Consider the following 26,163-nt stretch of genomic DNA (forward strand, 5'->3'; position numbering starts at 1 on the left):
TGTCTGGGCTCTGGTCAATGAGGGCACAGAGCGGGGACAGAGAGCGCTGGGTGGTTTCGGTTGGCTGCTCCCACACATGAACTCTGTTTGATCAATTGGATTCCAGCCTGTCCTCAGCGCCTCTCGGATGACTTCCCTCTTTTTCGATATCCGATAGCAATCCGAACTGTGTCCCCTGCTCTGTCTGAAATCTGTGTGGTATCCATACGGTTTGGGGGGAGGGGAAACCATCTGCTCACATTCACATTGAGCAACAGGTGTACAGAAGTGCATGCATAGCCATTCGTTTTAACAGTAATAACAGAATAATCCAACTTGAAGATGTAAATACGGGTGCACCTCTTCCTCCTCCTCCCTTTTTTTGTTGTTATACAGTATGGAAAACAACATGCGGCGAGCGAAGTGATCCATCAGCATAGCAGGAAGCCTTCACTTGATCCTGTCACGAGTTGTTTGTCACTTCATTGTTCCCGACTCGAGTGCACATGCTACTTAACGCGCCTGGGCTTCCTTTCAGAAAGAAATGATACACCCTTCCAGGAAATAATCCCTCAAAATCATATTGTCTCACAAACTTTGCTGTTAAAACAGTTGGCATCGATGGCGTTACGTTTGCAGTGCATTACCGTAACTGTCCTTAGGTTTGTTTCCATCTCGAAAAGAGGATGAAGGGGAGCTTAATATTTGAGCTGGTTGTATGTCAGTGCGATTAGCTTCCCAAGGTTTGATCCAGGCTTTGTCTTTAGCCAACTGATCTACACCCGAACGTGGAGGTGAAGGAGGGGAACAAGTCTTGGCAGCTCTTTTCACAGGAAAGAAGCCACGTAGGGGAGGGAAATGTAAGCAGAACAGAGGAAAGAAAGTGAAGGATGAGAAGAGGAGTAGACAGAGGTGAGAACGAGGACGGGAAGAGGTGGACAAGGTCGGAGACAGAAAAATCTGCTACTGTCACATTCCTAAGGACTGTGGTCACAGCGGGACAGCTGCAGCGTGTGTGTGTGTGTGTGTGTGTGAGGCAGGTCGGGTTCAGGACTACCAAACTGTACTTATTTGTGTCGGGGTTGAACGTCAGGCCAGCGAAAGGTTGACCCCGCAGCTCCTCACCACACGTCAGACGGATGGGGAAAGAGCGGAGGTCGAGCAGAAAGCAGACGGATGGAAGGGGAGGACAGGCGGAGAAGTCTGAACGGGGAGGCGTCAGCGAGGGAGAAAGTTAATATGAAAGACTGGCGAGAAAGAAAAGAAAAAAGGAAGATGACAGGAGGAGATGGGAGCGAAAGAGCAGAAAGAGCGTTCTGTCCAGAGTCCGAGCTCGCCGAGAGCGACAAAACAACACATGAATGCGTGAAAATGTTGACGGAGCGGAGCAAAAAGCGAGGGATCACGAGTGAAAGAGTGCAGTCAGGTGAAAGTGATACGGACGTACAGGGTGGTCTCTCTCTCTCTCTCTCTCTCTCTCCCCCGGTGTATCCCTCCGTCTCCCCCCCCTCCTCTCTCTCTCTCTCCTCGGGAGGCTGACACTTCCCTTCATCCGTTTGACCGCTCACAGAAGGGGGGATGAATAGAGGAGTGGAGAGGGGTGAAAGAGGGGCGAAGGGAGGATGAGCAGCAGACGGACATCTAAATGCTCGCCCGTCGATCCATTGGAAGAGCGGCACAGAGAAACACACAAACAAGGCTTGGACACACACGCGCACACGCATAAACATGGACGCAGTTTGAGTTAGCGCAGGAAGCTGCAATACATTCGCTTTTTGGAGGACAGACTTTCAGGCGTAGAAACGAAAACGCGGCGCTTTTTGTCGGAGCGCGAGGCGTCCGGGAGGCCAAAGCGGTCCGAGAGACGCGCCGTGTAACCATGCAACCGGCCGAGTCCCGTCTGCCCACTTCCTGTGTGCTTTCCGCAGCTCGTCTGATGGAGTTAAAGCAAAGTAGCTGACACGATGCAGCATTGAGCTTAAGTTTAAGGTCCAAGCTGGTTTTCAGTAAATTGAAATGAGCTTGTCCATCTCCGCCTCTGCCTTTATGCTCATCCAGCTCTCCTCTTCCTCCTCTTCCTCTCAGTTTTGTTCCTCTTTCCTACTCGCAGTGCGGTTGCTGTCCGTCATGGAGGCTGATGTCTCTACACAAACAGATGTTTAAACACAGACTCACAGCTCAGGGCGGGACAAGCATCTGTGCCAGTCAGACCCCCTCCAAAACACCCTCATCTGATCACACAGCCACAGACACACACCTGTCCCTCCATTTTCCTCTACCTGTATATATATATACATTAAAGCTGACCCCCCCCCCCCCCACACACACACACACAGTAGGGTCTGAGTGTGCTAAAGCTCTCAGTGATTCTGCTGTGTTAAAGATAACAGCAAAACAAAAAAAAGTTGCTGCTCTAACGCAAGCTATTATTTAGGAGAGGCCAGAGTGTGTGTGTGTGTGTGTGTGTGTGTGTGGGTCGGCGCCTGTCTCAACTTCCTGTCCCGTCTGTGGCCTGCCTTATCGGCGTGACAACAGGTCAGGCAGTGGTCACAGCTACTGAGCTGTTAGGCGACCTGATTGGACGGGGTGGGGAGCGGCGGTTCCCTGCTTCCCACCAGCGGTCGGGGGGTGGCGGCACACACACACACACACACACACACACACACTCACATATATATCAATCTCTCACACACATTAATTAATATCTTTCGATCATACGATCACAGATTCCTTTCTCAGTCATGCATCATGTCTTCTGTCACATAAAATAATGACAAACACACACACACACACATTTGCACAAACTTACAGTGACCGTGTGATGACCGGGTCAGGTCATTGTTCTGTGTTATCAGTCTTGACCTCTCCGTCAGTCTCCCCGATACGACCTGCATCTACACCCCTTCCTCTGTGTGTGTGTGTGTGTGTGTGAGACTCTGCGGTCACTTCGTGGTCAAACCAAAAAGTTGAGAGCCTTAAAACGCTCTCACCTTTCAACAGCTTCCTGTTTTGGGGGTTGCTGCCGGAGCGAGTGAGCGAGTGTGTTTCACTTCAAGCTGCAGTCTGACGTTTTAATTTTAGTCAAAAGCTTCATGTTGTCTCGTTTCTGCAGATCAGATTTTTCTTTTTTGTGCCTGCCGTTGATCGTTTGAACAAACAAACAGACAAAACCATTTTGTGCAGTTATGACAATTAAGTGACTGGTGTGATGGTAAACACAGCAACAAATAATTAAATTCTGCGAAACTGCTGTTTTCTTTTAATGAACCTGTTGAATCACTGGATCACGATTGGCTCCCAAACTTCCAACTTTCTTCATCACATTCAAGCGTATTCAGTTTCACAAAGTGGTTGAGACAATTAAAAAGTGCCCAAACTCAAGGAGACCCTGAAAACACAGACTCAATTTAACTTAAAAAGCGATTAAGTCCTTGTAAAAAATGCTGTTTAACCCCAAATAATCACATGAAAACTGATCCAATCTGATCTTCTTCTCACAGTCAGAATCAAGCAGCAGCAGTTTGAAGTAAACTCTGAAAAGTGGACGAACCCAAAATGAACCCGCGGCCCAGAATTGACCTCTGAAAAAGTGTCTGGAGCCGAAGTGACTTTTCAAAAGCGGCCGAGGCCAAATTGACCTTTTTTAAAAAGTGCTCAGGTCTAAATTGAGCTCGCAGCGGAGCTAAAAGCCGCTGTTTTTCTAGCCCTGTTTGTTTTGGACTATTCTGTCTTTATTTGCCTTATCGGCGCTCAGAGCAGCTCCCAGCAGGCCCCTCTGACTTCAGCCTGCACTCGTTTATCGTCCCCACGTTTCTCACTCGCTCGTTCCTCCTCCTCCGTAACATCTAGTTACCCTCCGCCTGACCTCCTTCGCTCGCTCCTTTCCCTTTCTCCTGCAGTCCTCTAATATTTCCCCCAATCATTCTTTTTGAGTTTTCTCTCTTCCTTCTCCCTCCCTCCCTCCCTCCGTCCCTCCCTCCGTCTCTCCCTCCGTCTCTCCCTCCGTCTCTGTCTCTCACTCACCCTCTCTCCATCTGCGTAGTGTCTAATTGACAGCAGAGACCCCTGGTTGAACCACCAGCACTCGTCTCTCAGTTTTTTGTTTTTTTTTTTTTGTTTTTTTCGGATGGGGTTTCTTCTTTCCGCGCTCACTCCATTTCAGCCCTGTCACTTTTTTTTTCCTTTGGGGTGGGGGTGGGGGGCACAACTTCTGTCGCTGAGGACGAAGGGGGGAGGAGGAGGGCAGGGAAAGAGGGGGTGGGAGGTGAGAGAAGCGGTACGAGGGAGGAGACAAAGCAGAAAGACGAGAAGAGGAGTTGCGTAAGTAAGGTGGATTAGAGTTCAGAGGAGTGACGTGAAGAAGTAAATAACAATCATTTTCGTTGTCGACTGTCCTGCCGATTATTCCCACAGTTAATCACTCACCTGTTCCTTCCATTAAGCTGTGAAAAATGCGCATCACGATTTCCCGGAGCCCAAATTGCTTCTTTTTTCCAAAACCCAAAGACTCTTTGCTTACTGTCATAACTAACTGACTTTCAATCAATGAATCGACTGATCAGTGATACGGACGTCATCCAGCGTTTATTTTTGTTAACATAGAACCAGACTTTGTTGTAATTTGATAACGGGTTGCATTTGGGTTTGTTAAACATTTAATTGCATTCACTTAGACTGATAAAGTTTGGTTATTTCGTCTCTAACGCTGACCTGAACTCAGCGTGTAATGAGGATTTGTTTTATCTCACTGAAGGTTACTGCTGGCGCTGATTCAGATCCAGTGTATCAGATTAACTCCAGGACTGAACACGAGTTTCCGCTTTTAGCCTGAAAAGTTCATCCGATACCTTGGAAACAGTAGTTGGACAACAAAGAACTTGAGTCGCGGTGGATTCGCCAGCTTTTGTCGGAGTGCAGCTTGTGATCTGTGGTTACAAGTAAAAAAAAACAAAGAAAAAAAGGAAGCAAGAAACAAAAGTTAATATTTATTTGATCAAGTTTTCTGCATGATTCATTTGTGGCCATCACTTCTGTTGAATTTGTTAAATCCTTCGGGATAAGAATATACAGTAAATAATATACAATATTACTAGCAGAAACGGGTCCAGATGACTCCGTAACAGCTTCCACTCTTCTGTGAAGGCTTTCCACAACATGTTGGAGTGTTTCTGTGGGAATTTGTGCCCATTCATGCAGTAGAGCATTTGTGAGGTCACACACTGATGTTGGACCAAAAGGCCTGGCTCACAATCTCCGTTCCAGTTCATCCCAAAGGTGTTGGATGGGGTTGAGGTCAGGGCTCTGTGTGGGCCAGTCAAGTTCTTCCGCACCAAACTCATCCAACCATGTCTTTATGGAGCTTTGCTTTGTGCACTGGGGCACAGTCATGCTGGAATAGAAAAGGGCCTTCAACAAACTGTTGCTCCATAAATAGTGTGTCTCTATACTTTTGTCCATATAGTGTCCATATAGCAGCTCTGGTGGCGCTGCTCTGTGTCCCACCTCTGACCTCTCCACGTGGGGGGGCTGACTTCCCTACAGGGAGCGATGAAGCTTCGTGATTTTATCTTCTCTCTCTGCTGCGTTTTATTACCAGCGCGCATGACGAGCAGTCGACCCACTGTGGATTAATAAAGTAGTGCGCGCTCGCCGGCGCAGCACCACGCTGGAGGTTGTGCTGTGTTGTGGTTACTGGCAGCCGTGTGCTGCGGTCGCAGAAACGAGGCTGCAGGCAGATGGACAAAGATACCAGCGTTTGGTTTTAATTTCATTTCTGGCTCCTCCAGTAAGAAAAGAAAAATTAGTTCCCCGTTGCAAAGCGATAACATCCAAGCGCACTTCATTCCATTCATAGCTGGAGATGGAGCGATACTGTCCGAGCTGCGGGGTACGAGATCGTGCGTCGTGCCTCTGAAACATGACGGAGGGCCTCGACTGCACGCTGGATGTGGAGTCTGAAGCAAACGCTGCTGGCTGCTTGTTGGTGGGAGCTGAAGTGAAAGCTCCCTGATAACCTCTGAATGTGACCTTTGACCTGTTGCTTTCAGAGGTCGAGAGCCGACTTTGGGGTTAAGTGTTTCATTCAGGTTAGGCGATTAGCAGAAAATCACACAGAAGTTCTGATTTTCATTTTAGTCATTAAAACACATCAAACGTTTTCTCGTTTTAGCTTCTCAAATTTTCTTTTTTAGTCAGATTAATTAATGATGAAATTTGCTGTAAGCTGCAATCCAGGAATATATGAAATAAAACAAGACTCTGTGCACCTTAATTAATACGTTGCTCAAATTAGTTGATGAATAAAATCTTCTTCAAATAAATATGCTGAACGTCCAATGGTTGCAGCTCCTCCAATGTGAGACTTTACTTTATTTCCTTGTCTTAATGTTACAGTCAACGGAACATCTTTGGGTTTTCGACTGTCAGTCGGACAAAACAGTCTGATGTTGTGTTATCAATCACCTGAGATCACCTGCAGTTTCTGTTTAATTAATTTTTCATCTTGTAGTCCAGAACAAAAAGGCGTCTGATACAACACGGTAAGGCAGAAATGCTGTATTTTGCGTGCGGGAAAAGTCAGTTTAGCATTTGTTTCTTGTGGCGGCATCGATCTGAAACATTTAATGTGACTGTAAAGGAAGTCAAGGAAGAAGCGAGACCTTTGTCCCAGAAGCCACAGTCACCTGACAGGCAGGTGTGGAGCGGTTACTTCATGACCTCTGAACCCTGAACCTTTGGCACAGACTGACAGAAGGTCTGGACTGCAGGGAGGGGTTGACGGCGATGTGATGGACAGCTGTCGAGATGCTCCATCTTTATTTTCCTTCTTTTCTTCTCACTTGACCCCGATCTTAAACGTAGTCCAGATAGACGGCGAGAAAAGACGTTTGATTGACAGGTGTGGTCTTAGTGCGCCGGCGGCGACCTCTGACCTCTGATGTGGTCTGTGGATTCAGTGATGGGAGTTGAGGCGAGGAGGCAGAGATGACTGACGGTGGACGGGTGGCGGTGACCTCCTGAAGGTCACGTCTGGTCTGGAAGCGGCTGATTAGGACAGAAGCCGCATGGTTTGCATTTTGAGTTGAAAATTGGCCTGATTTGCCGATTTCAAAGAGAGGAATGTGGACTTTGTGGTGGTCCAGTCGCCATGGAAGCTTTTTATATTTGCTGTGAGCTTTGGCTGCGTTTCAACAGCTCTTCGAAATAAAAGAAACAAAACTCTTCTGGCCGCCGTGACTTGACGACATGAAGAGTGATCTCTGGAAAGAGCAGGAGGTAAATGGACAGACGGATGATTGATGGATGGGACTGACAGCAGAGACGGACGGGTGCCAAAATGTCTGCTTTTCTCGATAAAAAGTCAAATCCACTTTCCCTGCTTTTAGTGACCTTTGACCCCTCTTGCCCGTCAGATTGAGGAGGAGACGGACAGCTGATAGAGCTGTGAGAGAAGTGGAGGGAGGGAGGGAGGGAGGGTAATGGAGTGTAAGAAGGAATACTGAAACTATGAAGGTGAAGAAATGCTTCTCTTGTAAATATAAATGATCTTTGGTTTGCTGTTTGCTCACAAGCTTCTTTGCTTCATAGCAGGAACATTACATAATCGCAATCCTGTTTGTGTGTTAGTGTGTGTGTGTGTGTGTGTGGGGTGTAAACATGATGAATTCTGGGTGACCCTGACGTTTGGCCATTAGGAAAGAGAACACGGCAATTCCCCGACGGTCCCAAACAAATAAATCTTAAACACAGCCGGAATAACTATTAACTAGTGTCTGCTAAACACTGAGGGGGAGGAGGGGGAGGAGGGGGAGGAGGAGGAGGCATGGAGAGATGGAGGAAAGTTGACTTGAACAGAATGAGGAGAGGACGAGGAAGACGAGAGAGGCAGAAGTTAGGAAGGGTGGAGGTGGAAAGGAGGTATGGAAAGATAAAAGAAGGAATACAGTTGAGCAAGAAGTATGGAGGAGGAGGAGGAGAGCAAGAGATGATGAGGAGTGCAGAGAGAGAGGGAAAGAAAAGGGGGTGATTGAGAGAAGGAAAGGCGTGAAGCTGGCATGGAGAGGATGAGAAAAGAAAGGAAAAAGATTAGGGTGAATGAGAGGAGGAGGGAAAACAAGAAGGGAAAAAATGGGGCGAAACGATCGGAGTGATTGATTGGCTGTTAAGATCGGGAGGAGAGAGAGAGAGAGGGAGAGGGAGAGAAAAGGGGGATGCGAGAAAGAAAGGAAACAAAAAGAGAAAGGAGGGAGGGAGGGAGCCCCATTAGCGGAGGAGAAACGAGGGAAAACAAACAAGAAATGTGACGGTGACGCGTCACTTTGTTTTTCTGCTCGTCCCCACAGAAGAATAAGAGGAAGCAATAATCTGTGTGTGTGTGTGTGTGTGTGTGTGTGTGTGAGAGAGACAGGAGCGATAGCGTGGGGGAGGTCATGGCGAGGTGAGAGAGGGGGAGCGAGACGGAGGGAGAAGTTCAGCGAGAGGTGAAGAGAGAGACCTGCCGTTTTCCCTGAGAGTGTGTGTGTGTTTAGGGTGAATCGAGGGTCAGGTGTGTGTGTGTGTGTGTGTGTGTGTGTGTTTGCCAGGAGGACCTGCTGGCTCGCGTGTGGCTCGTTTCTTTGGAAGCTCTCCCTTTTCCCTTTTTTCCCTTCCCTTTTCCATTTTCATCAGTCTTATCTGCCTCTCCTGCTCCTCCTCCTCCGTGTTTCTCTCCTCCAACCAAACTTACCTAGTGACCTCAAGTTCACCCACACCTCCCTGAGCTCCACCTTCACCTCCACCCTCCTCTGCTTGTCTGCCTTTTGTCTTCCGTTCTCCCTCACTTCCTCTCTCATTTTGTTTCTTTTCTTTTCTTTCTCTTCTTAACTTTCTCCTTTTCCTTTTTTATCTTCTCTTGTCCTCACATCTCTCTCTCCTCCTCCTCCCCTCATCATTCTCATCTTCATCTTCTCTTCCACTTCTCCTTCTGCTCTTCTCTCATCTTCTCATGGTTCTCCTTTTCTCCTTTCTCCAGTCTGTTTCTTTTTTTCTTCTCCTTTCATCCCTCCTTCCTGCCTGTCTCTCCTCCTCACCTCCCATCATGTCTCCCCCTACCAATTCCTTCTTCTTAACTCTCTCCTCTTTTCTTTTCTCCTCTTCACCTCTCCTCCTTCTTGCCCCCTCCTTTCCTTTCCTTCCCTCCTCTCATCTTCTTTCCTTGTAGTTTTCTCCGTCCTCCATATTTCCTCTGCTCCTTCACCTCACCTTGTTCTCTCTTCTTCCTCATCCTCAGTATTTCCATCTTTTCCTCTTCTCTCTTCCCTTTCATGTCCTTCCACCCCTCTTGTCTTCTGTCTTCTCTCTCCTCTTCTTTCACTCTCCTCCTTCTCCAGTTTCCTCCCCTCCCTTTGTTCTTCCTCCTCCTCCTCCTCCTCCTCCTCCTCCTCCTCCTCCTCTCCTTCGCGGCCTCCTGTTTCCATCTCTTCTGCTCTCTCATTGTTGGCGCGAGTGAGAATCGTTTTCGGCGTGTTTGTTTTCTGTTATCTCCAGTGAGAAAGACAGAGATGTGCTGAGCGTGATTCCAGACAGCGATCGGCTCTCAGATAATATGAAAATCTCATGAAGCTCAGTCGCCATCTTATCTCTCTGTGTGTGTGTGCGCTTTTCAGGGTTCCTTCCTCTAAGCAGACAGCTACAGTATTGACCTTTATCTGGCACGACTTCGCTTTGTGTTTACCACACACACACACACACACACACACGCGAGCGGCGAGGTGCATGTACAGAAACAGATGGAGACATTTTGACAAACACCATCAAACATCAGCTTGTGTGTGTGTTTGCTATATTAGCACACACAAACACAGACTCACTCTCATGTGTCTGTACCTAATTAACTGACAGATTTGCTCACATAACCTCACAGCCGGATGATATTTGTGCTTGTGTGTGTGTGTGTGTGTGTGTGTGTGTGTGTACCTGTTTACGTGTGCACATGCAGCCTCTTTTCACGCAGCGCCTCTGTGTGTGTGTTTGTGCTTGTTTATGCGGGGAGATTAGCAGGTCAAACCTCGGCCGTGCGAGGGTGAACTCGGGGACAAGTGAGAGACGAATACAGAAGTGAAAGGACGAGAGGGGGGGGGGGGGGAGGAGGAGGAAGTGTGGGAGGAAGGAGGGAGGAAAAGATCAGGAAGTCCACATCGGCCATTCGTCTTGTAGTCTCCGTCTAAAAGCACATTCAGAGGAAACATCAGTTTTAATAAGTCGGCGATTAATGCAGAAAGTATCTGGGACACTTCCTGTTTTCATGAGTAGCTCCGCTGAGGTGAGTTCAGGTAGAAGCCATGACCTCCTTACTCATCACATCAGTGCAGATGGGCTTGACGCCCTTCGTTCAGCGTTAGTTCAAATCGGATAACACTGCAGGTCAGCAGCGGACGTCAACAACGAAAATGTTCGTATGCGAACAGAGAACGAGAAGAAGTAAAGACTGTATTCGCCCATGATGTGATCATGTGATCTCAGCGCAAATCACCTCAAATCTGCTGCTGCAGGACAAAAAGTACGCGTCACACTGCTGCCTGAGCACATGAACGATCCAGCAGCGACAAAGCTGGAGGCTGAATTTGTTCAAAAGCCACGAGAAACCCCTCCTTCACCCTCCAGAATCCCCTCATTCCTTCATTCATCTCCAGACTTCTAAAGCACGTCACCCACCACTTCTGTCCTCCTTTCACTCCTTCCTGTTTGCCTGACGGCGCACCTCCATCGCCCGACGCTCGCTTATCTATCCATCTTCATCTGCCCTCCCTTTACCCCTTCTCTCCCTCTCTTTCTCTCCGTCCGTGTGTCTTTCCGTCTCTTCGCTCTCTCATTTTCTCCCCCACATGTGGTTTTGCTCTCCATCCCTCCCTCTCCTCCTCTTCTCTCATCCCTCGCTCACATATGGTTTCTCTCTCTGGGCTCTGGGTCTGTGTGTGTGTTTGGTGTTACCCAGAGTTCACTGGGGCTCCCAGCTCATATGTATGTGTGTGTATATATATATATAAAAAAATGTGTGTGTGTGTGTGTTGCAGACGGAGTGTGTGTATGTCTGCAGGCTTACAGCTTCGCCTGCCTAGGCCTGTTTCTGTGTGTGTTAGGAGTTCAGCAGGGCGTCAGCAGGTTATGCAACAGTTGCATTGTGGGTCACTCAGAGGAAGATTTCACCCCCCCCCCTCTTCTTCAGTCCAAGGCACCTTTTCTCCATCCTTCCTTCCTTCCTTCCTTCCTTCCTTCAACCCTCTGCTCTCCTCTGTCTCTCTTCTGTTGGGTCTTTTTGAGTGAATATTGCTGGTAGATCAATCAGTGAATCACCTGTTGAAAGGTGTTGAAAACAAACATTTGTAAACAAAATGTTTAAATTAGCTGACAAGCCCTTGTAAATGCAGGTAAGACTTTGTTTTATTTGCGTGCAAACCACTGACATATATAAAGATGGCCGACGCGTCTTTCCACAAAAGTGAAGCCAAAACATCCCAGATGTGAGCATTGCCATCTTGTTCTGCTGATGTCATTTGGAGCCAGAGTCTGTGCTGTAGTGATGGGGAGGTGGAGCCGTGGCATTGAGTTCCTGCCCATATACCTGTCTGAGCCAACCAGGAGCAGCACTCACCTGACCCCCTTTTAATAACTAACTAAGTGAAACCAAACTTATCATCTGCTGAAATGGGGCGGGGGGGTACTGCGGCCGGCCACTAGGGGGCGATCCAGATGTTATGGCTTCACTTTTGGATGGCTCTCGTGTTGTCCATGTTTATGTACAATCAGTGGTTTGCATGGCCCGATCACTACTGCACAGAGTTTGGCTCCAAATGATGTCACTGAAACAAGATGGCAGCACGCGTGTCGGGAATGTTTGGAGACATGTTGTCCATCTTCATATATGTTAGTGTTTTAAAGTTACATGATGTTATAAAGACACACAAAGAATATGAAAACTAAATTATAAACAGTTAGAAAACCGAACGAGGGGAAAAAGATCCATAGTTTTATTAAAATTAAATACTTAAATACTGAGCCATCATAATCATTATCAGAAGATTTCCTGCCATAAACTGCTGGCCACATCTTGCTCAACATGTGTTAGCGTGACCGTCTGCTGGATGTTGTTGGTGTTTACCTTCTCACCGCTTAACGGATAACTGAATTTGCAAAAACTGAGGGTGTTTCTGTGAGTCACCGGATTTCCGTTAATCTCCCCGTCTGTGTTTTGTCTAGTTACTGGACCTGTTCACCCAGTGGGATTGGTCGACCTACCTGGCTGACTACGGCAAACCCACCTGCAAATACCTGAGAGTCAACCCACACACGGCACTGGCCCTGCTGGAGAAGTGAGTCCTTCATCCATCCATCCATCCATCCATCCATCCACACACTATCCACTCTTCACTCCTGTTCTGGATTCCTCATTCCCTTCTTTAAGTCCGTCACAATGTAAACAATAAACTGTGCAAATATATAATATGTCGATCCATTTAGGGTAAGGCAGGACACTTACACTGAAGTGACACCTTTCAATGCACACTGTGCTGTTCATTAAAGGCACAGTTCAGCATTTTTAGGAAATATGCGGATGATCAGCTTTCTTTCCGAGAGTTCGATGAAGACATTGACGTTGCTCTCGTGTCTCTGCGTGAAGCGAGAGCCAGGATGTGGTTAGCTTAGCTTAGCATAAAGACTACGAACAGGAGGAAACAGCTCTGTTGAACTCTGTTCTCCCTGACTGCAGCCAGTGACCAGCGCTGCACATTTTTACATTTCTGTTTGGGTGCAAATCAACCAAACAATGTGGCCAATGTGGGAAATAACATCATTTCACAGTATTTCTACGATGTACTTGACAAAGACTGAAAAATAACTTTGTTAGCTGTTCTTCTCTGCTTGGTCGTTACAGTCTTCTTGCACGTCTTAGAGTAGTTTGTTTGGCATTCAAACCACTTTTCAGAACTCCACCACGGAGCTGTTAGCCGACTGCATCACGTCATACATCAATCATGTGATTTTGTTTAACGTACTATAAATTAAACCAGTATTATCATGAAGGACGTGAGCTACGGTGCCGGTCAGTCAGAAGGGTTTTGCAGAACTTTGACGAGCTGCCTGCTTCCTCTCCATCTCCAGTGTTTATGCTGGGCTAAGCTAACGCCCTCCTGACTCCAGCTTCACACCATCTCATTATTAGAAAGAAAGTTCGGTTGTGCCTTTAATGGAAGTAAAGCAGGAGATTTGCTGCTACTCAAACTCATCATTACTTGCATCTCAACTGCTCCTTTCTGTCTGTCCTCTGTGTCGTGTTTTGGCAGGTTAATTAAGCCGTGAGTATTGTCTGTGATGTGTGGGAGTGATGTTGGATTCTGGCATGTATACAGACTGCTCTTACAACCACTAAAGCGTGTACATACAAGTATATAAAGTAAGGGTGTGTGTGTAAAAACACTTCAGGGATTTACGTGGTTAAACATACACACATCCTCAACACACACACACACACACAAAACAAAAAACAAACTTGTTTCGTAACAACACTGATGTTTGTCTCCGTGACCGTTGAACAACACCCACATCGCGTATCTGCGTACCATCAGTTTATCAGTGCAGAGCCTGAGCTGAGATAAACACACACACACACACACACACACACACACACACACACACACCTCTCCTGTGAAAGCTCTCACAGAGTCGTGTGATGCCGTCGTCCATTGTTCATAACAGTCCGGTCGACCTTCATTAGTCAGAGGCCAGGCCCGGTGGTCCCTCTGTGGCCCGGGAGGAAGCGCCCTGCTGGGGCCTGCCTGGTCTGCTGGGGCCCTGAACTTCCCGGAGGTCCATAACAGTCCAGCGTTCTGCGACGAAACACACACACACACACACACACACACACACACACACAGTCTCATGTGACACTGAGCACACACATACCAAACTTTAAAGCCAAAACGTCTTTTTCTCTCTGACTCTAGCAGGGATGTGCGTGTCTGTACTGAGCATGCTCAAACATTTGTGCATGTGTGTGTGTTTTCCTGAATGTATCAGCTGAACTACTGCATATTGAGTTACTTACAACATTCAGACACTCAGAATGTGAAATACTAAAACTGACCACGAACCTCAGTTGGCTCCTGCCGTCACTTTCTTCCTCATTTTCATCCCGATTTAAGCTTTTCTGTACCTTCTAATTTCTCTCCAGGATGAGGGAGACAAGCAGGAAGAACAACGTCTTCGCCCAGTTCAGGAAGACGGACCGAGACAGACAGAAACTCATCGACACGGTTATCAAACAGCTACGAAACCTCATCGCACAGCACCACAACTAGAGCGAGCCACCTGATTGGACGGCAGGCCCGAAGCCGCCGTCCACTTGGCTGATCTGAACCGTCTGGCCTGATGAGGAGGAAACTTCTCAGATCCCGCGACCTCTGGCTGATCTAAGCACCTTCGCTTCACCCGACCCCCGACAACTAGAACCCCAGATCCTACTGGTCATCTTCCTGAACAACCACAGCTGCACCTGCAGCAGCTCGTTGGATAACAAGCCCACACGGTTCAGTCTCACTGGCAAATTTAAGCTGCTGCATCCAAAATGATAAACGTCTGCTGGGGCTACAAAAAGTGTTTACGACGGCTCTCATCTGTGCAGCTGATCAGGAATCAACTAAGCCCTCCTATTGGTTACTTCATGACTGAAGACAAGGACATCAGAAACTCTGGTAAAGCTTGTTGGTTATTCCTGACGTCTCTTTACAAACTCGCTGCCTGACTCTAAACCGAGTGGTTAGAAAAGAAGCTCTCCGTTATCTTCCCACCAGCTGACGCTAGAGCATAAATGGCCGTCCACACCAGCAACCATAAACATGTAGTTTTTTTTTTGAAAGAGCACGGTCAAGACGACGACAGTGGCGAACAACAGAAACACTGACAGCCAATCAGAGTCCGAAAGTATGAATAAAATTTTTCAGCAAAGGACGACAACTTTCGTAATTGATCTTTGAAGAATTTCCAGAGCCAGCAGTAAGCTGCTGACGCGGTTTACAGAACGAGTTGCCGTTCTTGGTGTGGACGGCCTTTTCTGCTAGTTCATTTTGAATCGCATACCTTGTCCAGCTGCTTTGAATAGACTAAGGCCTCAAATGAGTATTAATCCGCCTCTGAAAATAGTCCCCAACAAATGCACTGTTTAATATTGTTTTAGGAGGTTACCGAGCTGTGTTTTTTTTTTTAAAAAAGTCGGTGTGGACTAAAAAGAAAAAGAATGGCAGCAATCCCATACCTGTGCACGATGAGAAATCTGAAACTAAAAAGACAAAAATGCGATGGTGGCGTGTGTAAAATCTAAAAGGTGTAGTTATCAAGGAGCAAAACGAGCCAAAACAAAACAAAACAAAAACAAAGTGAGCAGCTCTACGAGTTGCGTCAGGCTTTGGACGGCCTGCTTGTAGGTCTGCAGGGTGGGAGCTCGTTAGTTTTAGCTGGAAGTAGATGGAACAGTAGATGCCTTCAGGGACCATGTGCGGGAATCTGTCCTCGCCCCCTTTCTTCTCCTCTGTCGCAGTCGGCCTTTAATGTCTTCCACATGGCTCCCCGTCACTGCGGCACCGTGACGGGACATACTGAATGTACATCAGCGAGGGGCGTCTTCCGTGGCCGAGTATCATTTTAGGTTGTGGGGTTTTTTAATATTGTGGCCAGAGAAGCACTGAAATCAACATCAGAGCTGGGAGGGAAAAGAAAAAGGTATTTGTGGCGAATAGACAGAATGTTACTCCATCCCTTGCTGTGTAATAAAGGGGGATATTCTCACAACATGGCAACTCTTTTCCCCTCCCAATACACAACCTGCAAACACTTGAATGGGTGACACTGCTTGGATCTGGCAACTTTAAACCCTGGTCCTGACGCTTGAAAGCACAATGAGTGTTTTGGATTTAAAAAAAAAAAAAAAAAAAAAATGCGGAGGGGGGTTGTTGTCCAAACTTGGCAACCCAGTCCTCCTCTTTCAGTCAAACTTGATCACATCTGAATGGCGGGGATGTTGCCTGAGCATTTTCTACTCGTCATGTAGAGATAACTGGGTCTTAAAGAGGGGGATAACGCCCCAATCTGGCAACCGCTATAAAGCATGTAGTGTTTTTGTTTTGCCTGGTTGAACAGAAATGGAACTAATGTGTATAGAAACCATTGTACTAATGCCAAGCACACACACTTTAATGTCTTCCATAAACATATGCCAAGCTGTGTGTGTGTGTGTGTGTAGTATTGCTACTTGTACACACACACACACATAAAGGACTGTTTAGTTAAAGCACAGCACATAATTACATTCACACTAGATTATTTTTGGAACAAATATTGATCTCTTTACTCTTTGTGTTGCTTTCTCCTTGAACCTGGGTGCAATAATGGCTGTGTGTGTGTGTGTGTGTGTGTGAATTAAAAGGGATTCCGTGTGTGTCACAAGGGAATTTAAACTTTCCACTTCCTGTCTGTTCTACAAAGTTGGAGCGATGAGTGTGTGTGTGTGTGTGTTTCGTTTCTCGGTGTTGCTAAGGGAATCGGGCTGTTGTTACTGAATGTGCCTTTGCTGTATTTTTGTTGTATGTTCCAGTACAGCAGCGACACTGTGGTGTGACGACTCAAAGTCCTCCAGCTGCCGTCTGCAGGAGGCGACGCAGTAGTGATGTTCACTTTCAGCGTCAAAATGGCGTCGTGATTTACAAAACGGCGTAAAAACGCATGACGCTTTAAAAAGCTTCCGTGTAAAAGTTAAGGCCAGAATGCAGACTTCGATCTCATTACTGAGTGTTGAGAAGCGGGGAAATTTAAAATAACTGATCCATTTTCAGTGTGTAGAAACGAGTTTCCTGATTGGTCTAACTCAGACGTCCTCGCGCTCGTTTAGTCTCCGGCGTGGACCGGACTCGAAGCCGCCGTCGCTGCCGCTTTTCTACTTTACAGGCAGGAATCTTGGCTGAGATGGAAGCACTGCACACGCTGTTGTATTAAACCACTAATGAATGAAAAGTAAAAAAAAATACTAATAAACCTGCAACAAATGCCAACAGACAAACATGGAATAAACGGAAAACTGTTGAGACGATTTTGTGTTCTTGTCCTTCTGTCGCTAACCAAAGTGTTCATAGACTCAATCTGGTCTTCTTGGCTGGTGGAGGTTAGCGTTAGCATTAAGTTGTAAGCTGACTAATTATTAATTACTAAAATATTTTGTCTCATCTTAACATCAAGGTTAGAAGGTTAAGGTTGACCAAATACTGTTTAATATGAAATGTAATTAAGTTTCAACAAAGTTTTCATTACTTAAAGACATAGTTTGACATTTTTGTGGACAGACGCCAGGCTGGCTGTTTCCAGTCTTCATGCTATGCTAAGCTAAGCTAAGCTAAGCTACGCTGAAGTGCCCCAGTCAAAGTACTTACCTTCAGCCCCTGGAGACGAGAGACTTGACCACCTGTGGACAGACAGCAGACGGTAACACAGTCACAACGAAACACTTTCTCTCACACACACACACACACACACACACACACACACACACACACTGCCTGACTCTCATCTTGGTGACCTCTGACCTCGCAGACAGCAGGGGCGTCCGCCGCGAGGTATGTGATTAACGAGGACTCTGTGTGTGTGTGTGTGTGTGTGTGTGTGTGTGTGTGTGTGTGTTCTTGTTCAGTGGAGGGTAGCGACTTGAATCCAAAGCAACACAAACTCTCTGCATGCTCCAGGTTTCCTCGGCCGACTGTGTGTGTGTGTGTGTGTGTGTGTTCCCAGCGGCCTATAGAGGACCAATGGAGCGCTCAGAGCTTCAGGATGCCTCACAAACCTCCCCCCTCCCTCCCTCCCTCCTTCCGTTTTCTCTTTCTTTGCTGGTCCTTTCTCAGCTTTCTGAACTGTTTGCTTCTGTCTTATGTTTGCACTTTCGAAGGTTTTCCTCAAACACTCGTGAGCCGATAATTTCTAGAAGTCCTCCCTCCGCCGCCTGCCTTCCCGACCCGCTGCCCGACGCCCGCCGCCCGCCTTCACGGCAGTCAGAGCTGCAGGTTTCGTGGAGTTTGTGGTCTCCTTGTTTGTGTCTTGTGTTTTGAGATGTTCAGGAAAATCCCCACAGCGTTCACTCTTGTGCGTCTGGATGTCGGGGGACAAATTTGTCTCCCCGTGAATGAGACGTTTTCACGTCTTCAGTGGACTCGCGGTCCATCAAGCACATTTGTTTCCTCTGCGCTTTTTCCCACATTGCTTTCACTGTTGTGCTGACAAACCGACGTTTACGCATCAGTATGTCACTGACGATGGATCAGGCCTCGTTATTCACCTGATTTCTCCCAAAGTACCGAGGCCTCCATCTCACATTATGGAGGAAGAGTCACAGATCTTCCTCCATAACTCACCTGCCCTGAACTTATTCTACCTTTTGAAAGCACGACTAAAACGCCGCAGAGGGACCGCGGAGGAAAAGCTGCTTCTCAGCCCGGCTGTCAGCTTCTCCTGCTGATTAATGGCCTGAAACATCAGCTCTGAGGGATGAAGTGGAGAGAAATGAGTCGGGGGTTTGGCGGCTGAGCGGGAGATCGCAGTTCAAGGCGTCGCTCTCGCTTTGCGCTTCAAGTGTGCAAATGAGCACGTTTGTCCAATCGGTTCAAAGCTTTGAGTATTGCAAGATGTGTGTGTGTGTGTGTGTGTGGCTCATCGTTGCTGCTGCTGTGGTCTGGCGTGTGTGAGAAGAAGCAGATCTTTCTTTCGGACGCACACGAGAGCGTCCAGACTCCAATAAAACAATCTTCTCGTTTCCTCTGCTGTCTTTTGTCTTTGTAAGAAGAGCCAAGCACATCGAGGGCCTGGACAAACGTGTGGTTCTGGGTTTAAATCCCCTTCAGAACTGCTGCTGAGGACCGCAGGACACGCACACACACGGTCCCAGCGTTTGACGTCTCAGCACTCGAACGTTTTGAACATCTTCAAAGGCAAATGAAAAATCACACGAGTTTTGTTTTGTGTCTGGTTTTGTTCCCCCCTGCTGCTCTCGCTGTGACCTGCGGAGGGGAAAGGTCATCCAAGGTCATCCTGGGGTTATGAGAGGTCATCGATGCCACAGTTTTGGACCACACACACACACACACACACACACACACACAGCAGCCGCCAGCGTATCTCATCTACCATCAGTGTTTCTCTCACACACTCACCGACACACAAACTATCTGTTCATCTGAATGTCTTTTTTTGTAGTGTGTGTGTGTGTGTGTGTGTGTGTGTGTGAGAGAGTGTGTGAGATGCTCAGGTGTGATAGTGTGTTCTAGCACACACGGAAGAGACGAACCGCTAAGAATAGAAACAGGAAGTGGTTGTGTAACGCACTAGAATAACTTTACCCAAACGTTATGGACGAGCAGGTGGAAGGAGGGAGGAAGTGAAGCTGGAGGAAGGAGCCTCATGTCCTTCCTCGTTTCCTTTCCTCTTTTGCATCCTGGTTAATCTCAGCAGAGACGATAAACTGCAGTAAACTTATTTATTCTGACCGAGTATTTCTGTTTGTGTGTCTCTTTGAATGTTACTTTACAGCCACGCTGATTTCCAAGCGCCAGCTGAACGTGCGCGTATCGTTTTTAACAGTTTAATAGTCTGTCGTCATGACGACTTTGGTTTTATTCTCGCCGTCGTCTGTGAAATGTGCTGTCGGTTTTGATTTTCCTCCTCAGAAAGATCAGTGAAATTAAAATGTAGTAACTGTGTAACTACACAACCGGTTCCACCGAGCGCCGCGTCTCTCACAGGGCGTCAAAACGCCGCCGCTCTGTCTTCAGCGGCCCGATGAGACGCTTGAATGCACCTCACATGCAAACACATCCTCATCAATCAGTCAATCAATCAGTCAATCAATCAATCAATCAACCACCCAGACGACGAGAGCAAACGCACACTTTGACGTGGATCACAAAGACCCAGTGAGGTGCAGTACTTCAGTGGAGTATTTTCACAGCTTTTACTGCACTAAAGGATCTGAGTGGTGACAACAGGCGGAGAGGGCGACGCCAACTTCCTGTTATCTGGACCCGCACATGGCGGCCAAGATGTCGACTGGACCGTCACTTCCTGGTTTGGGCCTGCTTTGCATATCGTCTGGATCCTGTGTGTCAGATACTCGCTTAAATAATCAGTCCATCAGATACCAGTGTGTTAAACCTCCACACGCACACACACCCCAACTCACACACCCCAACACAAATAAACGCACACACACGCGTTTACACACATGTACACACATACACGCACACACGGGCAGCCAAATCCACGCACACACGCACGTTTACACACATGTCCACACATGTCCACACATACACACACACACGGGCAGCCAAATCCACGCACACACAGCCATTTACACACATGTCCACACATGTCCACACATACACGCACACACGGGCAGCCAAATCCACGCACACACAGCCATTTACACACATGTCCACACATGTCCACACATACACGCACACACGGGCAGCCAAATCCACGCACACACAGCCATTTACACACATGTCCACACATACACGCACACACGGGCAGCCAAATCCACGCACACACAGCCATTTACACACATGTCCACACATGTCCACACATACACGCACACACGGGCAGCCAAATCCACGCACACACGCACGTTTACACACATGTCCACACATGTCCACACATACACGCACACACGGGCAGCCAAATCCACGCACACACGCGAGTTTACACACATGTCCACACATGTCCACACATACACGCACACACGGGCAGCCAAATCCACGCACACACAGCCATTTACACACATGTCCACACATGTTGTTTAAAACAAAAGTAAAATATGTTTTTGTTCTAATCCCAAACAACACGACTGCGCTGAGAGAAAGTGAAATCCACACACACAGTCGGTGTTTCTCTAACCTTTGACCTCTCAGGCTCATCAATAACCAGAAGGCAAAGAGAAGTGTGTGTGCTGTCTCATCCATCTTCATCAGAGGCCTGCGTGTGCACGAGAGAGAGAGAGAGAGAGAGAGAGAGAGAGAGAGAGGGGACGATCCACAGGCGGGAATCGAACCCGCGGCCTCCGGAGACGACCGACAGCCTCAGCACACACACTGCAGCTCCACCAACTGAGCTACAGGAGCACACATACACACATCAAGGGTTTCTCTCATTGGATAATTTGAGCCGTCCATCTGTGTGTGTGTGTGTGTGTGCACATGCATTTGTGTGGACATGTGTGTAAACTCGCGTGTGTGCGTGGATTTGGCTGCCCGTGTGTGCGTGTATGTGTGGACATGTGTGGACATGTGTGTAAATGGCTGTGTGTGCGTGGATTTGGCTGCCCGTGTGTGCGTGTATGTGTGGACATGTGTGTAAATGGCTGTGTGTGCGTGGATTTGGCTGCCCGTGTGTGCGTGTATGTGTGGACATGTGTGGACATGTGTGTAAACTCGCGTGTGTGCGTGGATTTGGCTGCCCGTGTGTGCGTGTATGTGTGGACATGTGTGGACATGTGTGTAAATGGCTGTGTGTGCGTGGATTTGGCTGCCCGTGTGTGCGTGTATGTGTGGACATGTGTGGACATGTGTGTAAATGGCTGTGTGTGCGTGGATTTGGCTGCCCGTGTGTGCGTGTATGTGTGGACATGTGTGTAAATGGCTGTGTGTGCGTGGATTTGGCTGCCCGTGTGTGCGTGTATGTGTGGACATGTGTGTAAATGGCTGTGTGTGCGTGGATTTGGCTGCCCGTGTGTGCGTGTATGTGTGGACATGTGTGGACATGTGTGTAAACGTGCGTGTGTGCGTGGATTTGGCTGCCTTTTCATTCCTTTATGTTCCTGACCACATATGAAGAAAGCTGAATTATAATGAAGTTCATTATTAAGGCCTTGCAGAGACCTGATAGCTCTGTGTTTTAGGGATTGTTATGACCTGTGTGTGTGTGTGTGTGTGTGTGTGTGTGTGTGTGTGTGTGTGTGTGTGTGTGTGTGTGTGTGCGCTGGATTTTTCCCTGGTATTCACAGTGCGTACAAAAACATTAACGTGTCGGCCGGCATTACTGTAATTGCCGTTTTAGATCTGATTCGATACAGACCTCTCTGGGGAAATTTTCGGAAATATGTGTGTGTGAGTGTGTGTGTGTGTGTGTGTGTGTGTGTGTGTGAGAGAGAGAGAGAGAGAGAGAGTCGCCCAGCTGGGAAACTGACTAACTGATTACGGTTATGATTTCTGGGAAACCAGCGGCGTTAGTGAACGCACATAATTGACTGCGTTGCTAATTTGCGGTTTGTAGTCCTCGTGGTGAATCAAATGTGTTGCGTTTCTCCGTCTCATCCTCTTCCTCGACCTTCTGCTGAGGAAGGTCGCCCGGACTTGACCTGTCGTCATCACAGGTGTGTCTCCCTCTCCTCTGCGGCCTGTGACAGCACAGTGCGAACGACGGCTGGCCTTTGAAAACCAACAGATTCGGCGGCTCGGCTGTGGATGTTCTGTCGCTTCGCTGTTGTGAGCACATTTGAGACAAAAAGACACAAAATGTCCCATCTTCAGAGCGTCTGTGGTTTCCTCGCTCACAGCAGCTCGGTGCTTTTCAGGTCATTGAGTAAGTTTGAACTTTTCCCACCACTCACGATAACACAACAACCTAATTTCGAGGCGTAAACACGAAAAGGAGAAAAAGTCCTGAACACAGGAAGACACACGCGCACACACACACACACACACACACACACACACACACACTGAGTCATCGAGCCCAGATGTCTTTACTTGCCTCTTCAGCGACGTACAACAGAAACGGCTGCTGGAGTCAGATACAAACACTCGTAAAACATGATTTAACACAAACACACACTCGCAGCAGACCAACCGCTGAAGGAGCGTTTGAATTAACACTCACTTGACGACACACACACACACACACACGCACACACACTCTGTGACTCACATGTCACGTTGACCTGATGAACTGTGTTGTGCTATCATGAGAAACGGATGCTGCATGTGTTGTCTATAAACGTCTGATTAACTACAGTGTGTGTGTGTGTGTGTGTGTGTGTGTGTGTGTGTGTGTAACTCATGTTGTTTGTGGGAAATAAATTGCTCAACACACACACACACACACACACTCTTGGCCCCCTGTGCAGTGCAGTCTAATAGCTTTGGGATGTGTGTGCGGCCTCGTTGGCAACCAACAGTGTGAGTGTCAGCAGGAGGTCGGACACGGCGAGGACTCGCAGACGTGGGGAGCGGCGGCGTCATGAGGCGTTTGGTGCCATCCGGTAAAATGCCCGCCTGCGGTCAGACGTAGCGCATCAGAGACAGACAGAGATGGACGCTGAGAGACCGACAAGGAGCTCACACACGCCGCCAGGACACAAATGTGGTGATGTTGTGTATTTAAAACCAAAACTTTCCACTGATAAGCTACACAATATGAAGCTGGGCTGAGTGAGTATTCCAGTACAGATAAAGTACTTCACACAAGTATAATCTGAGTAGAACCTGTAGAAGAAGACGAATCCTCACTGGGCAGCTTCTCTTCCCCCGATAATCAACTCATCCATCTGAAGCTCACCTCTGAGGTCGTTTTCTGATCAATAAGAAACAAAACGACGTCTGGTGAACCCACATCACCCACCTTTCAGCTGGCCCCGCCCAGTTCCAGGGTAAGCCCCGCCCATTCTAACACAGATACAAATTCTGGTAACGACTGACACATGTGAGGGTTATTTTGAAGTGTCAGTAGAATAAAAAAGCCTAACATTAAGAAACGACAGAAACCATGATCTAGCCCTGACGCTAACCGACTCGGTTTTGACCGAACCTCAGCTATCAACGCAGCATCGCGGCGCCCAGTCAGGTCGTGCGTCCATTTTTCATGAGTTAGAGGTGGAAAATTCATGTCCACGTACACAAATTTTAAAGATTAATTACACAACATTAAACTCTGATCCGCTTTTGCAGGCTGAAGGCAGGTAAAGGCAGGTGACAGAAGAACAAACGTCCTGAGGCCGCGATGAGTCAGGATGGACACTTCCTGTTCAGGGAAGGGACGTCAACCCCAGACCGAAGGTTTCAAACCCGCGACCTCACCGTCCACCTTTTTCCTCCCGTCACAGACCGAACCGCCTCCTCCGTCTTCCCCTCTGCAAACATGCAGCCGCAGCTGGAAACACACAGTTCTGATCAAATGAAGCCCTAATTAAGTTGTCGCACACCAACCTTGTGGAGCAGCATGAAAAACCCACATCCGAGTTTTGCTCAGAAGTCTTCCCACAAGCCCCGATCCAGAAAATTTGGCGAGGACGGGAGACAGCGACTTTGTACTTAATTAGTTCAAGGAATCTGCATGAAATCCTGTTTTGTCTAACCACACTTAGTCAGTGACCCCGTGTCCTGTGGGCAGTAAACGCAGCACAGACGGTTCTCTGCTCTTCCTGCTAAACTCCTCGCCAAAACGTTCAGTTTCGCTCTCAGAGTACTGACCCCTGTGAACTTTTAGGTCTGGATGTGCCGCCACAGGCGCTGGAGCAGCCGTAACCTTGATTAATGTGACGTTCTCGAGGTGTTAATGAGCACGAGGACGCCGTTCGCCGCGTTAACGTCCCCTCGTGGTGGCTTTTCGGCTCTTTGTTGTCATCCTCCTGCGCTCCGCCAGGCCGGTTTTTATTGTTTATTCATCACCCTGGGCCTGCAGCTGCTCTCCACGCGGCTTTTGTTTGGTTAATGGAGCTTACCTAAGCGCACACACGACGATAAAATGTGCAAAGCTAATTGGTGCAGCCTGTGATCCCACATCGAGAGATTCAGCGAGCCCGTTTCAGATTAATGCAATAAAAGGATCGCCGATGATCGTCTTTTTCCACAGTCGCTCTCACCATCGTTCACCTGCCTGTTTCACCTCTTTTAACCTCGGATACCATCCGCCATGAGGGCGAGATATTACAGCACGACATCACAACCCAAAGCCGGCGGCACTTTGGCACTTAAAGGTGCAGTCTGGCAGGTGAGCAGCGACAGGTAAGCAGTGGGAGCAGGAGTCTCGTGGGATCACGAATGCAGATCAGAGTGAGGACCTTTTACTTTACAGTGAATAACTTTTAAAAGTAACACAGTGGATGTGAATGCTTTTCAGCCGCTGCTGAAGAGGTTGAAAAGTCATCCAACATGTTAGGGTGGTGCATCCACTAAATCTCCACCCAAAGACAAACTTGCCCAAATTTGTCCTAATTGGTAAATCGCTTGTGCTCCATCAACAGACAGCAGAGCAGGCCTCCAGCGCTGACCGAATGCACTCGCTGTGACTTCCCATAACTCCCCCCGCCCCGCTTCCTCCACCCCTCCTCCACCCACAGATTAACAGCAGACAGCAGTCTGACGAGGTGAATGTCTTGTGTTCGGCAGAATATAAATTAGTTTTTGGGTGTTATGTGACTGCTGCCTCTAAACCAGTGTGTTACAGTAAATCTTACTGTAAATCTGTGTGTGTGTGTGTGCGCAGTGAGTCAGTCAGCAGTGTGTGATGATGTCACAGCCTGGCGACCTCATACGACAGTGAGTGCACTGATATAACCCAGGCTACGGGGTCACCAGGGTGCCACTGTGTGTGTGTGTGTGTGTGTGTGTGCGTGTGTGTGGTAATGAGGTCATCACTGACTGTCTTGTTTGTGACTCGGGCTCTGCCTTCATTTAGTCAGGTTTGGGTTTTATGGATCACATCTTGACTGTATTTTAAAAGCTATTTATTGTTTTTATTGTCTGAACTGAATCTTACATAAAACGTGTTTGTGTTGTGACTTGTTTTTCCTGTTAGGCTCTAAATAGATCTGTTGCGTAACTTCCTTTGGTGTTTCATCGATTTACTGAATCCCGTGTCAGCGATCAGACATCAAGAGGCTCAAAGAATCTAAATAAGTAAAAACGTTTCGGGTTTCCTCAGAGTCCTGCGGTTTGGATTCTGACATCTTTATCGGATCAAACTCTTCCGAACGAGCGCTGAGCACCAGCGACAGGCGTAGCGGACTTTCATCCCCACCTGGTCACTGCTGTGAAGTGGTCGCACTGTGGTTTGGTTCAGGAGAAGATCCCCTTTGGCTTGTACGCCGTAAAAGCGTAACTTCCTGACGGACATGTTGGGCACGGACGC

The 26,163-nt window shown here is 47.8% G+C and overlaps 1 protein-coding gene across 1 annotated transcript in view; it reads left to right on the forward strand.

Moving 5' to 3' along the window:
- The window catches only part of exoc6b (exocyst complex component 6B), a 65,724-nt gene extending 48,632 nt beyond the window's left edge, over window positions 1-17,092 (forward strand). Inside the window, exons 21-22 of the mRNA XM_046381022.1 lie at window positions 12,214-12,326; window positions 14,186-17,092. Coding sequence (XP_046236978.1) covers window positions 12,214-12,326; window positions 14,186-14,312 — 240 coding nt within the window. The 3' untranslated portion in view covers window positions 14,313-17,092. The remainder of the gene's footprint in view (window positions 1-12,213; window positions 12,327-14,185) is intronic.
- Window positions 17,093-26,163: the final 9,071 nt, after the last annotated feature.

Source organism: Scatophagus argus, chromosome 23 (assembly GCF_020382885.2).
Source record: "Scatophagus argus isolate fScaArg1 chromosome 23, fScaArg1.pri, whole genome shotgun sequence".
NCBI classification, from domain to species: Eukaryota; Metazoa; Chordata; class Actinopteri; family Scatophagidae; genus Scatophagus; species Scatophagus argus.